The sequence below is a fragment of the Rhinopithecus roxellana genome, chromosome 10 (genome assembly GCF_007565055.1).
Source record: "Rhinopithecus roxellana isolate Shanxi Qingling chromosome 10, ASM756505v1, whole genome shotgun sequence".
Classification (NCBI taxonomy): domain Eukaryota; kingdom Metazoa; phylum Chordata; class Mammalia; order Primates; family Cercopithecidae; genus Rhinopithecus; species Rhinopithecus roxellana.
Window position 1 is genome coordinate 85959214 of NC_044558.1, and position 16714 is coordinate 85975927.

Consider the following 16714-nt stretch of genomic DNA (forward strand, 5'->3'; position numbering starts at 1 on the left):
AGAGAGGTTTCCACCTGAACTTGGTATTTAAGACTCCATCTCAAGGGAGAGAATTTGCGTCTGCACACTTTATCGCACACGATGTGTGATGCGGTATAAGCATCACTCTGAAGAGGACCACTAGGCAAGAGGCATGCTGTGTGCTCTGTATACACCAGCCAGGCCTCACGAACACATTTTGTGTTTTCGCTTCTCTGTTCTTTTGCTGATTCTGTCAAGTGACTAATGTTGAATAATCAAGAGTTGAAAGCGAGAGACACTGATGAAAGGAATCCTTCTCCCTGCATAGCGTGATGATAGGATCCCAAAGTCATCCTCTTTGATTTGTTAAAATCATGAGTCAGTGCACGTTCTTATTCTCGTACATAAATATCAAGCCCTCTGTTTAATTAATTAGTAAGCCATCGGCATGATAGCCAAGATGTGAAATCGGGGCATGTAAGGTGACATTATTCCCTGGTGCCTGTCTTCACTCAGAAAGGGGGTAGGTGCACAGAAGCCGAAGCATTCTAGAATCCTGACTGTGGATCCCAGAAGGTGGTCAGACATCTACACGCTTGTTTCCTTTCTTCAGTTCTGCAGATACTTCCTCCCTCAAGGCTACATTGTAATTTACTCTTCTTTGTTCTTCTTGTAACTTTCCTGAAAATTAAGGCATAAATACTTCCAAAAGAAAGTATCTCTCCGGTCTTAGGGCCAGACTGGCTGCAGCCTGTCCGTCCACATGTTTGCCACCCAACTCCTAGGTTAGTGGTTCCTAAAGTGGGTCTGTGGATTCCTGGGTTTCCCAAGATCAGATGGGTTTTTTCCTTTTTTTTTTTCCTTTTTTTTTGAGACAGGGTCTCACTCTGTCACCCAGGCTGGAGTGCAGTGGTGCAATGTCAGCACACTGCAGCCCTGACTCCCAGGCTCAAGAGTGATACTCCCACCTCAGCCTCCCAAGTAGCTGGGAGTATAGGTGCACGCCACATGCCCGGTTAACTTTTGTATATTTTTGTGAAGAAGAGGTTTCACCGTGTTTCCAAGGCTGGTCTTGAACTCCTGGGCTCAAGCAATTTGCCTGCCTTGGTCTCTTAAAGTGCTGGGATTTACAGACATGAGCCATTAAGCCTGGCTGTCAGACTGTTTTCATAACAATACTAAGATGTCATTTGACACTTTTCTCTGTGTGAATATTTGCACTCATGGTGCAAAAGCAATGTTAGTGTTATTTTAAGAGAAATAAAAAATAAATATTTGAAAAATATCTCAGTCTTATTTATTTATTTATTTTTTCTGAGATGGAGTCTCCCTCTGTCGCCCAGGCTGGAGTGCAATGGCGTGATCTCGGCTCACTGAAACCTCCACCTCCTGGGGTCAAGCAATTTTTCTTCCTCAGCCTCCTGAGTAGCTGGAATTACAGGCGTGCACCACCGTTCCAAGCTAATTTTTAAATTTTTAGTAGAAATGGGGTTTCACCATGTTGGTCAGGCTAGTCTCGAACTCCTGATCTCGTGATCCACCTGCTTCAGCCTCCCAAAGTGCTGGGATTACAGGTGTGAGCCACTGTGCCTGGCCATCTCAGTCTTAATTTCTAATGTTGCAAGTGTAGGTGAATACTACATAAACAAGAGCTCTTTGGGATCCGCAGAAATTTTTAAGAGTGTAGGTATTTATTCCCTGTAGCACCTGATATCTAATTAACACTCATACATTTCATTGAGAGCATGCAAAGCTTGTCTTATATGTTTTGCTGTTCTTTATGTATATATTCTATTGCATGATCTTTTGCCTTTTTGTGTATTTGTTTTACAACTTATTTCAAAAAAACATAAAACATATGACTTACCATTTTATTACTGTGACTAGTTCAGTAGTTAAGTGCTTACTGTATGTCTGGCATCCACAACAGGGTCAGTTCTACATTTTGTATTTATATTTCATAAACAGTAATAAATCAAAAGCCATAATGACTGTAGTTCATTATATTAACCCTTAGAGAGGATTGCTTGACATGATCCAAAGGCCCCATAATGGTTAATTTTAATGGAAATGGATCAGTATTAATGACTGAAATTTCAGACTCCAGTGGGGGAGTTAAATGAGTTTTTAATGGTGCTGTGTCATTTGAAACTTTGCTATTATTAAGAAAGTGGAATAGGGTTTCTGTCCCTGTATATAAGCCAGTGAGCTTTTTTATGGTCACCACTTATGCTTTGAAGGAGCTAACTCCACTCTCAGCTTCCTGTTTCTGTCTTTGAGAGATTTCACACCAAATGGTCATTTAGAGCAGAGATTGGCAAATTACAGGCCAAATTTTAGTCTGTCACCTGTTTTCTGTAAATGAAGTTTTATTGTAACACATTAGAAACAAACATGCCTGTTTGTTTACCTATCATTTGTGGCTGCTTTTGCTCTAGAAAGATAGAGTTAAGTAATTCTAACCAAGACTGAATGCTCTGGAAATTTTAAGGAAATTTCCTTATCTGGCATTTTAAGGAAAAAATGTGCTGATTCCTGACCAAGAGTCTATTAACATAAGGGCCTTATTCTTCCTCTAGGATGAATCCTTGCCTTTGGTTTTTGGCGATCATGGAATGCACTAAAGGGGGTTTTGTGGTCCTTGGATCTAGGCTGCTGCTTGGTCACAGATGAGATTTTGACATAGTGCAGATAGCCGTAGTCTTACTTTGGATAAGTAGTATTCTTATCTTAACAAAGTAATAAATCTCATTATTACTGGGCATAAAGCAGATAGAGTTTTAGAAAAACAATTAAGATCTGTTAAATTAGTCCATAGAATATAGGCTAGTTATTTAGGAAGTCAATTCTAAATAATAACTTTTTATTTATAAATCTGTCTGTGATTCTATCTATGCAACTATCTATTTTTTGGTATTTTTTATATTTTTTAATTGATATATCACAGTTGTATATATTTTTGAGATACATATGATATTGATACATGCCTACAATGTGTAATGATCAAATCAGGGTAATTGGGATATCCCTCACCTCAAACATTTATCTTTTCTTTGTATTGGGAACAATACAAAGCTATTTTGGCTATTTTTGGCTATTTTGAGCAACTAATCTATTTTTGGTTTGTTTTATTTTACTGTCTCTCCAGGGCTCTTCATTCATTTGTGTAGATCCAAATGTCTGGTTGCCATTTTCCATCTGCCAGAAGGACTTCCTTTAACATTTCTTATAGCACAGGTCTGCTGGTGTCAAATTCCTTCAACTTTTGTATGTTTGAAAAAGTTTTTATATTACCTTCATTTTTTAAGAGATATTTTTGCTGGGTATAGAATTCTGTGTGGACAGGTTTTTTTTTATTTCAGCACTTTGAAGATATTGCTTTACTGTGTTCTAGCTTTTCACGCCCACTCCTTCTCCCCATCTTGGTGAGAAATCTTTCTCATTTTTGTTTCTCTTAATGTGACATGTATTTTTCTCTGGCTGTGTTTTTTTTTTTTTTCTTTTTTAATGTTTTCTTTTTGTTTTTGGATTTAAACAGTTTCATTATAGTGTGCTTTAGGTTCATTTTCTTCACATTTCTCATGCTTGGGACTTGTTGAGTATTTTGTGTCTGTGGGTTTATGGCTTTTGTCAGCTTTGGAAAATTTGTGGCCATTATTTCTTCAAATATTTTTTTCTGTCTCCTATACTCTTTCTGGGACTCTAATTACATGTATGTTAGGCTACTTGAAGTTGTCTTACAACTCCCTGATGCTCTGCATTTTTTGAAAATGCCTTTTTCTTTTCTCATTGTGTTTCATTTTGGTTTCTACTTCTTGTCTTCTACTTCTTTGTTTCTATTTGTCTTCAAGTTCACTAATCTTTTCTTCTAAAGTGTCTAATCTGCCATTATAAACTTACAATAGTATTTATAGAAAAATAGACATGTTAGAGAAAACATCACAGCTCTAAAATTTTTGACTTAGTTATCTTATAGGCTTTTTTTTTTTTTTGAGACGTAGTCTCTCCCTGTCACCCAGGCTGGCGTGCAGTGGCGTGATCTCGGCCCACTGTAAGCTCTGCCTCCTGGGTTCACACCATTCTCCTGCCTCAGCCTCCTCAGTAGCTGGGACTACAGGCGCCCGCCACCATGCCCGGCTAGTTTTTTGTATTTTTTAGTAGGGACCATCCTGTTAGCCAGGATGGTCTTGATCTCCTCACCTCGTGATCTGCCTGCCTCAGCTTCCCAAAGTGCTGGGATTACAGGCATGAGCCACTGTGCCTGGCCTTTTATAGACCTTCTTATGGAGACTTTTTTTTTTTTTTTTTTTTAAATTAAATAGAAGAAGCGCTCTTACATCTGCCCTAAACTGGGTTCTGGGTTCTTATTTGGGTTTTCATATGTAAGCAAATGGGACCATATCCACTTTGTCTAACAAGTGAAAAGTCTGTTAGGGCATTGTTGACTCCTCTTTCCTCTGGGCGACACATCTATCAGTAAGTCCTTTTCCTTATGTTTTCAAAGGAGGTCTCAGTTTCATCCACGTTCTCTGTTTTTGTTTTTGTTTTTTTGCCATCATCCTTCTCCAAGCCACCATCATCTCTCGCTTGAATGGCAGTAACAATACCTTCAGTGGTTTCCCTGCTATGTTCTACCTTTGATCCTCTTCTCCCTATAGCATCTACAGTGATCTTAAAACAACAGTAAAATCCGTCACTTTCTTTCTTAAAATTTTCCATTGGTTTTCAATTAATTGAATTTTGAATGAAACCTAAATTCTTTACTGGACCTTCAAGATTCTTGGTCTCTGCCTTGGTCCCTATCATCATCTTGGGCTACTTTTTTTTCTTCATTGCTGTGCTTTTTCGAAAGTTGACCACAGCCCACAGAATACATTTTATTTGCAATCCAATAGAAGGGAATATATTTACTGTATTTCACCGATTCTAAGGTATCTGAAATCATGGTGCATATTACAGTCATATACAGACATAAACATGATATAGTTTGATAGCACTTTTTCTTCCTTAATGTTACATAGAATAGTCATAGGTTTTACAATGGAAAGTACCTTAAATTTGATGAGTTATAGTATCTAAAGCAGAAGTTTCCTATAACAGAGCTCATGTTTACTACTCAAGGCACATTCTGATGTTTTCAATTCTATCTTTTTTGTTCTACTTCATTGGATACAACGAACCAAAAATCCCGACTTGTCATGCTTGCTGTTGGGTTACAGCTTGCAATTTGAAAAACTCTGCTGTAGCCACTCAGTTTTTTTGGTTGTTGTTGTTCATCAAATGCACCAGACCCTTTCCTGCCTCAGGGTGTTTGCAAATGCTGCTCCCTCTGCCGTCTCCTGTCCATTGCATGGCTGGGTCCTCATCATCCTATAGGTTTCAGCTTACATGCCACCTCCTCAGAGAAGCCCTCCTTGACCACCCCGTCTAAGTAAGTTTCTACCTACCTTTCTTATTCTTTTTTTTTTTTTAAAACCGGTCCCTATTTGTTTTCTTTATAACATTTGTCCCAATCTGTAATCATGCACTTATTCATTTCTGATCTTCCCTCACCAGAATGAAGGCACAGGTCGTGGATGCCTATATCCTTCCATGGTGTCAAGCATATAGTATGCGCTAAAAAATAATCCTTGTCAACTGAACAAATGCTGCTGGTTTAAGGCAGCTTTGTCCTGGAGAAAGCCTATATATATTTATTTCAATGCCGATGTAGAGTTTTCTGAATGTCAGCAGCTTTTAATGAAAAAACAACACACACACAAAGTCCCTTTGTCCTGGCTGTTGTCCTGTGTGTGCGTTTCTGTGTGTATGTGTGTATGTGTGTGTCAGGGAATAGGCTGGGGAGGAGTTAGTTGGAGGGAAGAGGGAAAATTACTCATCTTTTCAGAATGGGAATAGGACAAGTGAAGGAGAGTAAAACTTTATCCTTTATTGCTTTTTTCCCCCCTTTCTCCTAATAATCTCTAGGTGTTAATATAAATGTTAAAAATATTTGTACAAGGTGTGCATGTGTGGTCTAAAGAGTTAGTTGTTATTAACACAGCATTGTGTATTCCTGTAACTTATTTCTGGTGTTGGGGATGATTTGATTAATTCGTTCTTTGAAAAACAGATGCTGGTGCTGCATTCTCGGCTTTCCAGGCAAATTGCTATTCTCTATATTTGACCCGTAGCATGTAGAATTGTATTCTACCCTATGAAAAATTTATAATCAACTTCTTACCTTTTAGGCACATAGAGATGAAATCCAGCGCAAATTTGATGCTCTTCGTAACAGCTGTACTGTGAGTATTAATTAACCAAAGATGATTAAAATAACATGAAACTAACAAAGAAGGAAAAGGGGACATCTCTTTAACATATTGGTGACGAGTTTTGATTCGAACTTGCAGCTTGAAGAAGATAATGCAATCAACCTTATTTGGAGTTTTTGAGCCCTGGATAACCTGTTTTTTGGGGTTCTTCCAGTTTTGAAAAACTGAAACCATTCTTACTGTTTGGGGGAAGAGGATAGTTGGAAGGGTCAAAATAATTCTCACTTGTGGAAGCACTAATAGGTTTCAGCAGCTGCAATGAAAATCCCAAGGCAGCTCCCCCTCCTACCCCAATGTAGGCGGTTTCATGGCTAACCCAGGTCAGAGACTCTCCTGTCACCAAGGTAGTTGTATCTGTGAGACTTCTCCAGATTGCTGCCCCTGCAGAGGAAGAACCAATGAGCTCTTCTCCTGGAGACCTAGAAATTGTAATTTCCTACCAGGCAAAATTTGGCTTTCTAACATGCAAATTCAAAATCTAGGACTCTTTGGGAGATGTTATTTATATTGAGAGAAATAAATGCTATGAGTAGATAAGCATCTTCCATAGGTTATATAATAGAGTAGGGTCGGTGGGAATTCAGTCTATTTTTGATCAGAGTGAAGGACTGAAATAGGCCCCTTTCAGAAGATGGGGATGTTCTCCTTATTCATGTGCCCTCTCTTTTCTTTGGCCTTTTTGTCACTTTATTACCTTCTTAGTCCTCAGTGATCTTGTCCTTGTTTGTATTATTTGCATTTGTGAATTTCCAGAAACACCTTCCAGCCTCCACACACATACATATTTTATTTTCTTGTTATGAGCTCTTTATTTCCTCTTTAGCTACTATAAATGAGATATTAAGTCCTAACGGGTTTTTTTTCTTAATTTAGGTATAAAATATATCTAGTAAAGCACATAAAAATGTAGTAATTTTAAGTATACAGCTCAATAAAATTTTTATACAGATAGACAACTAGGTAACCCCAATGTAGATCAAGGTACAGAACTTTCTCAGCCCCTGAAGGCTCCCTCATGTTCCCTTCCCATCATCATCCTTCACCCAAAGGGTAACCACTATGCTGACCTCTGATACCATAGTTTAGTCTTGCCTGTTCTTGAACGTCATATAAATGGAATCACAGGGGATGTGCTCTTTGGGGCTTAGCTTTTTTTTTTTTTTTTTTTTTTTTTTTTTTTTTTTTTTTTGCTTAAATGGTTTGTGAGGTTCCTCCACGTTGCTGTACCTATCAATAATTTGTTCTTTTTTTAATCACTGTATGGTGTTTCTGGTGTATGAATAGAACTATAGTTTGTTTATCCATTCTCCTTGTTGGTAGACATTTGGATTGTTTCCATAATGGATCAATCTGTTAGGAAACCCTGTTGCACAAGGCCTTTGGTGGCTGTGAGCACTTACTTCTGGTGAGCATTTCCCAAGAATTACTAGGTAATGATATTTGCCTCTGTTTGACTTTAGTGGGGAACTGACAGACCAGTTTTTTGGTCTGCATTTCCTGATATGATGGTGGATCGGGATGGGCCTGCCTTAAAATGTCTGTGGATTTCCTCCATCCCTCCTCCCTTCCTTGAGTAGTTGGGGGGTGACATTCTGGTAGTTTTCTGCCCTAGGATTTTAGTTTCTTGTTGTCTTCCTTTCTTATTTTAAACAATTTGCTTATATACATACATGCGCGTGAATGATCACTGAATAAAATGTAGATCATTTTATGACTGTGGAATTTTTTATATTACCATTTTTTCCTTATATAAGCTTGGATTTTTAAAAATGTGTGCATTAGTAATCCTGTTCCATTCATCTGGAGTTCTTTTTTCCTTTTTTAGTCTTTTGGCATAAGAACTTTCTAAAAAACATTGTTTTTACAGTTTTATTGAGGTAGAATTGGTGTACTATAATCTGATGCGTTTTAAAACGTGTATATAACTGAAACAGCAAAACAATCAGAATAATGAATTTTATTATTATTTTGGATAAGATTATCCAAATTTCATTCTTGAGCGATAAAAACAAAATATTTATTGTATTCATCACCCTCAAAAGTTTCCTTATACCCCTTTGTAATTCATCTTGTCCCCCATTTTAAAAATTGAAAGTTTAGTTTTAGTGGAATACACTAGTATGTAGACTGCATTTGGTTACTTTCTCATGTAACTCTAGTGCTCTCCAAATTTGCGTTTTCTGGAACAGTGACTTCTGATCTTTGCGTCATTTACCTCTGTGTTCTGTGGCGAAGCCTCTGGGGGCCTTCCCGTGTGTGTGTGTGTGTGTGTGAACCTGAGAGAGATGCTCTCCACCCACATTTCAGCCAGAGCAGCTGGGTAACTTAGTAGTCTAAGCCATGGGCTCTGGAATCAGATAGAGTTCAGATTATAAATTGGCCTCTTAGTAACCTATGCTTATTATCCTACGAAGCCCCTCTTTCTTTGTCTGTAAAATGGAGATAACATTGTATACCCTCAGTTCCAATCAGTATCCTCATTGATTGTAGGATACGTAATTAATTTAATAACTGCTCTTTGGGGGCTGGGTGAGGGAAGAGAGAGAGCTTCTGGTTCCAGTATACCACATATCCACATTTCAGACAGTACAACTTATGGAACACTGAGTCATGGGATTTGGTAGTAGTACCTCCCTCATAAGGTTGCTGCGAGAATTAAATGAGATACGTGCAAACTGCTTGCACAGGGCCTGATCCATAGGAAGTGCTAAACAACATTGGTTACTATTAATATTTTATTCTCCTGGGCTTCTAATATAATCTTTTGTTTGGAAAATGGCTCTGCTGCTACTTTAGAAAGTTTGAAAACCACTACTTTAGAACAACATTTAGCCACAATAGTAGGTCTCCATTATACTTTTCCAAGTTCAAGAACGCTTTAAAGACACTTCAGAGGAGTGTGTTGGAGGTTCCTTTCTTTTTTGGCATTGCCCAAGATTGTCTCTGCTAGGAAATGTCATCTTTGTCATTTAAAAATGAGTTATTATGGGAGTTCCCAAAATTCCCATAATAACTCAATTGATAGGAGCTCTCTTCAGCTTTCAAAAAGCTCATGCACAGTAAGATTTTCAAGCTCAGACCATTTCTATATTTTGAAGACATTTAAAAAGGATTTGATTCAATCTGGCACCTAAAACCCTACCTAAGTCTGTTTTAGAGGGGAGTTGGTGGGCAAACATATGACACAGTTTTAATTATGAATCAATCTGTCAGCTATAAGATTAAAAATAAATAATATGCAAATAGCTGCCTTCAGAAGAGAACCAGGCATTAAAATAGGATTTCAGTCCTGTGTCTTTTTAGCCTGATGCTCATTATCTGACTGGTTTCTTCACCCCTAACGTGCCATTGGACATTTACCTGATAATTTTCCTCTGCTGGTCTTCCAGTTAGGTGTGAGAGGTCCATGTCTTCTTCTCAGAACCATGATAGCATTGAAAAACAACAGATCAGATCAGCCCAAACAGAGTTCTTTATTTTTTTTCTTTTTGACACTGAGAGTAGATCTTTTTTTTTTTTTTTTTTTTTGAGACGGAGTTTCGCCCTTGTTGCCCAGGCTAGAGTACAATAGCACGATTTCCGCTCACCACAACCTCCACCTCCCGGGTTCAAGCGATTCTCCTGCCTCAGCCTTCTGGGTAACTGGGATTACAGGCATGTGCCACCATGCCTGGCTAATTTTGTATTTTCAGTAGAGATGGGATTTCTCCATGTTGGTCAGACTGGTCTTGAACTCTCAAACTCAGGTGATCCACCCACCTCAGCCTCCCAAAAGTGCTGAGATTACAGGTGTGAGCCACCATGTCCAGCTTAGATCATTTTTTTAAATCTTCCCTTCTTTCTTCGAACTGTACCAAGACCTGTTATCTGTAAAAACAGCATGTAAGAAAGCTCTGCTGGCCCCTGCGTTGTGAAGATATCTTGCCCATCTTTTTTTACTGCTAAGATGGAATCAGCCTTTCAGTTTCTCTTTTTTACCCTCTATCTTTGGGGTTAAAAGGTTAACAGACTCATAGTAAACAAATCATTTGACCTTGGTGGGGAGAGAATATACCCAGGACCAGAAAGTGGACCTGCCAATTTTCCTTGCACATTCCCTGGATCAAAATCAAGAAGGGTTATCCTGAATGGTCAATATATTTTACCTCCATCATTTCAGTTTTCAAAGATCTGAATAAAAAAATTGAATAAACACTTCTGTCCCTATTTTAGAGAGGCAGTATGGTTTAGGGGGCAAGAATGTAGATTCTTGAGTTTTAGTGTTGGGTTCGAATTCTGGTTTTGTTATTTACTAGCAGTGACCTTGGGCAAGTTACCTAGCATCTCTGTTGCCCCAATTTCCCCATCCATAAAATAGAAATAAAATAATACCTACTTCAAAGGACAGTAGTGAACATTGCCTGTTATTATGTCTTTTTAAAAAAAATCACAAAGACCATTAATTTACTGCCTATGTCATAAGTCAGTTTAATATCTGTAAACTCAGTAACATGTGTGTGTGTGTGCGTGGGTATGTCCAACATTTAATATCATGACTCCAGCAACTTGAACCAAGGTCACAAGCTAACTGTGTTATGGCTTGGGTAGATAGAATATGTGTATAAAAAGTCCAAATCAATTAAAATGCCTTAAATCTCAGCATGGGTATTTTACAAAAACATGTAACACTTCTCTTGTCAAATGGGCAAAATAGAGATGATGACCAAATATCGAACCAGCAATCACAAACCAGAAATATAATCAGAGGCACGAGAACCCTTGTAGACTGGGTGACAACAGGGAAATAGAAAGACCCTTCTTACTCCAGTGGGCCCATCTCAATTGAGTGATACCAAATTGCCCTCTTCCAAGTGTTTCTTCTTTAGCATTTTATAATATAATTTTGGGAGAAAAAAAAGAGGTGGCAGAAATGGGCTACCATCACAAATGATAAATTGCATTTTTTTTCATCAATCAAAGAAAGCAGGTACCCAAAGTCTTAACTACATCCTTGAATGGCAAGTAAATTATTTTGGCAATGATGTATTTTCATGTGAGTAGACTTTCTGTAGTCTGGTCTGTTTATTCCCCAAGAGGTTTTTTGTTTTTTTTTTTTAAGACAGTCTTGCTCTGTCACCCAGGCTGGAGTGCAGTGGCACAATCTTGGCTCACTGCAAGCTCCGCCTCCCGGGTTCACGCCAGTCTCCTGCCTCAGCCTCCCGCGTAGCTGGGACTACAGGCGCCTGCCACCACACCCAGCTACTTTTTTGTATTTTTAGTAGAGACGGGGTTTCACTGCGTTAGCCAGGATGGTCTCGATCTCCTGACCTTGTGTTCACTTGATACATTAAGGTCAAATAACATGCAAGAAAATTCAAAAAATTAAGAGTAAAAGCAGATGAGTAAATATAGTGTTCACTCCCATGTCACAGATGGAGAAACCAACCCAGCAAAGGTCAGATGGCTTATTTGGGGTTCCAGAATCCATTTTATATCTTCCAAGCCAGCCTGCCTGTCTTACTTTTCTTTGGGAAAGAGGTAGGGGGAAGCATAGTAGTTAAATGGAGACATTACGAAAAACATCTTAAGGAATAGGTTTACTACATACAGGAAGGAGACCAGTTAAACTAGTGGGCATTGTTTATTCATTGTTTCTGGTTTTAGGAGATTTAACATGTCACAGAAAGGGAAAGGCAGGGACCCTACAAGTCATAAGTGTCTGCTAGGAATGGCAAATGTGCAGATTTTCCTTATTTGTCTTCCTTGATAAAGAAGGTATCTGAGCTAAGAACCTGACCAGATAACTTTTATCCGCCTTCTTGTAGCTGACAGTGTACCTCAAAACAGTACATTATGAATTAATGTGGCTTTTGACATTAAAAAGCAAATTACTAGACCATTAGACCATACACTAAAAGGTTATCAGCTCAGTTAACAAAATGAAAAGTTGTATCTCTTCTGAGTACATTTGTGGACAAATGTACTTAATTGATGTTCTTTAATTCCATGTGCCTGGGGAGATTTTTTTAAAAACTGATAATCAAAGAGGGTTAAAATAGGGAATTAGTTATGAAAGCAATGGCAACATTTCATAAACGAAATCGACTCTAGGTTTGAAAATTGGAAACAATTAATAACTGTAGGCTTAATGGCATTTCCTTTTAATTTCCTTCTTTTTGTTACATAAAATTTAATGTACTGCCTGTGTGCCTCAGTCCAACTATTATTAGAAAATTGCCCTTAAACTTCTAAAGTATTATACATGAAAGCTCTCTGCAAGCAGTAATTCTAAACCTCAGCAAAGAGAATAAGAAAGCTAAATGTTCTGAAATTGAAGTCATTCTGCTACTGAGCAGGAAAGTAATTTAGCAAACCCTGATTAAATCTCTCTCAATAAAATGACAGTTTCATATACATGGCTTCCCATTGGCTGATAGCCAACTGTATAGTAAAATCCATTAAAGTGATGCTATAGTACAGTATTGTATTTTCAGGGTTTTTCTGAGTTTCCCTTAAGTTTTTTTTCCTTGGTTGTATGAAATTAAATTTATTGCTTGTGATATTATTGAAATAACTCCTGGTGCCCTTCCCTGTCAAGTCTTCCTTGATAAGAACTTCATTTTGCTTTCTAAGACTGTGGCCATCTCCAATAATAAGGTCCTAGAGATAGTTTCATGGGCATTTTTAGCTTCATTAGCAGATTGTGATACCAATCTATTATTAATTTGCATTTTCCTTCCACATTGTATTATTTCTGTCAGCTTGATCTCATTCGAAGTCGTCCGTTTCATGCAGTGATTACTTTTGATTGCTTTTGCCATATTTTTTAGACGTGTCCTGAGTTAGAGAGAAACTGGGTCTTTTTCTACCACTGCTCGTGTTTAGAGTTAAGTGGGTGGGCGTGGGAGCTTGGACGTGACTCTCAAGGTCAGGTGGGCAAACTCATGAGCGGCACGTTGATTGCCAGTGTCATGTGCGTTCAGAAATCCATAGCCCTAGAAGCAATTTCTCATTTGAAATGAATGTGCTTGGCATGTAACTGGATTCCTTTCCTCTTTTAGGTAATCACAGACCTGGAGGAGCAGCTAAACCAGCTGACCGAAGATAATGCTGAACTCAACAACCAAAACTTCTACTTGTCCAAACAACTCGATGAGGCTTCCGGCGCCAACGATGAGATTGTACAACTGCGAAGTGAAGTGGACCACCTTCGCCGGGAGATCACAGAACGAGAGATGCAGCTTACCAGCCAGAAGCAAGTAAGGAGGGTTAACAAGGTCATGAGATCCTTGGAGGACTTTTAGAAGGATTTTAGGAGGAGTGCTTGGTGCATTCTCCCAAGGGTTCCAACACTAAACTTCATACCCAACTTCACTGGGCTCTTTTTAGAATCATGTCTTGTTTCCAAGTCTTTAGGGTTTTAAAAATGGCTTTTAAAAGTGTGTAGTTCTTATTAATTTTGATTTGAAAAAATTGAGCCGATGTGGCAGCTCTTCCCTGTTATCCGGACACTTTGGGAGGTAGAGGCGATAGGACCACTTGAGCCCAGGAGACCCCATCTCTTTAAAAAAAAAAAGATAAAAATTAGCTGGGCTTGGTGGTGCATGCCAGTAGTTCCAGCTTTTTAGAAAGCTGAGGCGGGAGGAATGTTTGAACCCAGGCGCTCGAGGCTGCAGTGAACTGTGATCGTGCCACTGTACTCCAGCCTGGGTGACACAGCTGGACCCTGCCTCAAAAAAATAAATATAGATAAAAACAAAATCAAATGCTTTGGGAGATCAACGTAAAAGGCTTGATTTTAAGCTTGGTCGCTTACCCTGGCTTTGCTTTGGGTTCTGCCTCTAAGGTGGCTGCAACACTGGCCCTTCGTCCATTCTTGCCTGGTTCCCTCGGGCTGCAGAGGAAAAAGACAAGCTGCATTTCAAACTGTAGTTAGAAACTTGTGCTTTTCTGAAACTGACCTGACCAAAGTAATCTCCAGGAAATCCTTGTTTAAAGATAAGGCACAAATCCATGGTACTGATTTGCAGACGATGGAGGCTCTGAAGACCACGTGTACCATGCTGGAGGAACAGGTCATGGATTTGGAGGCCCTAAATGACGAGCTGCTAGAAAAAGAGCGGCAGTGGGAGGCCTGGAGGAGCGTCCTGGGTGACGAGAAATCCCAGTTTGAGTGTCGGGTTCGAGAGCTGCAGAGGATGTTGGACACCGAGAAACAGAGCAGGTGGGGTTTTGTGTTTGTGGAAAGCTCATGACAGGTGACCGCAGGAGGATCGGCCTGAGAGTTATGAACAGGGTGATCAGCTCTCCCAGCTGAGACTGAGAAGTTTCCTGGGGCACAAGCCTCCTGGTGCTTAAAACCAGGAGACTCTTGGGCAAACCAGGATGGGGTGGTCACCCTAGTTGTAAACGTAGATAGTGTGAGTTGGATTCTGTGGCTATGACTGGTATCTGTTTTCCCCATGCAGAGGCCTGGGCATCAGGGCAAATACCTCTGTTTTCTGTGCAGAAACACTCTCATGAGGTTTCTTATCAGAGTAACCATAGCAAGAACATTACCATTTTAATCCTGGTCATGTGCAATGCTAGTCTTCCCTCCTACCCAGGGTTCCTCACCTTGGCACTATTGACATGTCAGGCTGGGTCATTCTTTGTTATGGGGGCTGTCCTGTGCATTGTAGGATATTGAGCAGCATCTCTCGTCTCTGCTCACTAGATGCCACCAACAACCCCCTTCCCAAGTTGTGACAACAAGTATGTCTCTGGACATTGCCCCCAATATTCCCAGTGTCTCCATTGTCCCCAGTGGAGAACCACTGCTTTACAAGAATAGTTTAGTGGTTTTTTTTTTCCTTTTCTTTGAGACAGAGTCTGACTCTGTCACCCAGGCTGGAGTGCAGTGGCACCATCTCAGTTCACTGCAACCTCCACCTCCAGGGTTCAAGGGATTCTCCTTCCTCAGCCTCCCAAGTAGCTAGGAATAAGGTGTGTGCCACTATGCCCGGCTAGTATTTTTTTGTATTTTTAGTAGAGATGGGGTTTCACTGTGTTGGCCAGGCTGGTCTTGAACTCCTAACCTCAAGTAATCCACCTGCCTTGGTCTCCCAGAGTGCTGGGATTACAGGCGTGAGCCACCATGCCTGCCAGTTTTTTTTTTCCCCCCCTTTCTTAGTAGGAAGTGATAATAATCAGTTCAGGTAGTATCATTCCTCTGCTTTCTCACTTTTGTTTCCACAGTTCACCTAGTATAGATTTCCCTTCCTGCGGGGCCACAGTGGTGCAATTGTGTACTCCATAGCTCTGAGGGTTGCTGGTCACATTGAAGATGTCATAGACTGGAAGAGTTGTTATGACAGTTTTATAGCTCATGGCAGGAAACTGTTTTGTTTCTGACAAAATTGGTACGTGATGACGTTTCACAGATGGAAAGAAATGGTCTAGAAGGACGGGTGCCACTTTCCAGTTTGTACAAAGGCACGATATGGGCTAGTGTGTGCCCCTTGACTTCCTGTCTGCACAGCTAATTGGATCCATTTTTCATAACCTTGCTCATGTCACCTTCCTCTGAAACTTACCTTCCTGTGATTCTCTGAACTCCTTAAGCAAGATAAGCTATCCGTAGAAATATCGATCAATGAATTAATCTGTATCACACTCTTTTGGGTATCTCTCACATTTACTGGGCCATAGTAGGCTCAACTAAATATATCAGATGGATTATGCAAAGTTCAGCTGAGCTCCAAAAGTTTGGAGGTAAAAGATGAGAACCCTTACATTTCAAGAGAAATGGTAGAAACAGTTCCTTTTTGTGGATCCTCTCGGCTTCTACACTCAGCGTATTTGTTGATGTGAGGGACTGCTGTTTAAGTCTCCTGTTCCAGCTTCCTTCTGAATACTTAGACTCTCCCATTCTCACTATAAGTTCTGGTTGTTTTCTCACAGACCTCTTCCCTCCCGCCCTCAAGTGCAGCTCCTATCCTAGCTGTTTCTAGGGACCTACGGAGATCATTTTTGGGGTAGGATCTGGCTTCAGCATCAAGAAATACATGACCATACATGGAAGGTATAATTATGAACTGTTCTCAGGAAGACTAGCATTAGTCTGCTTTCATTTCATGTCTGCTTTCGGGGCAATTGTGGAAGATCGTGCCTTTCTTTTCTTTTTTTTTTCTTTTTTCTGTTTTGGTATTTTGTGGGATACTGAGATGAGTAAAATATAATTGTTAATCCGTGTTCTCAAGAGCCTAAGAGTCTACTGGAGGAGATATGGATTCAGATATTTAGGAGAGATGGGGAGGCTGAAGTGGGTGGATCACTTGAGGTCAGGAGTCTGAGACCAACCTGGCCAACATGGCGAAATCGTGTCTTTACAAAAAAAATACAAAAATTAGCCGGGTGTGGTGGCACGCGCCTATAGTCCAAGCTACTTGGGAGGCTGAGGCAGGAGAATTGCTTTAACC

At 39.8% G+C, this 16714-nt stretch overlaps 1 protein-coding gene across 2 annotated transcripts in view; it reads left to right on the forward strand.

Moving 5' to 3' along the window:
* Positions 1-16714, forward strand: part of CIT (citron rho-interacting serine/threonine kinase) — a 205349-nt gene that overhangs the window by 141356 nt on the left and 47279 nt on the right. For both annotated transcript variants that reach the window (XM_010368276.2, XM_030939374.1), the window contains exons 24-26: positions 6192-6245; positions 13316-13513; positions 14285-14478. In XM_010368276.2, coding sequence (XP_010366578.2) covers positions 6192-6245; positions 13316-13513; positions 14285-14478 — 446 coding nt within the window. The remainder of the gene's footprint in view (positions 1-6191; positions 6246-13315; positions 13514-14284; positions 14479-16714) is intronic.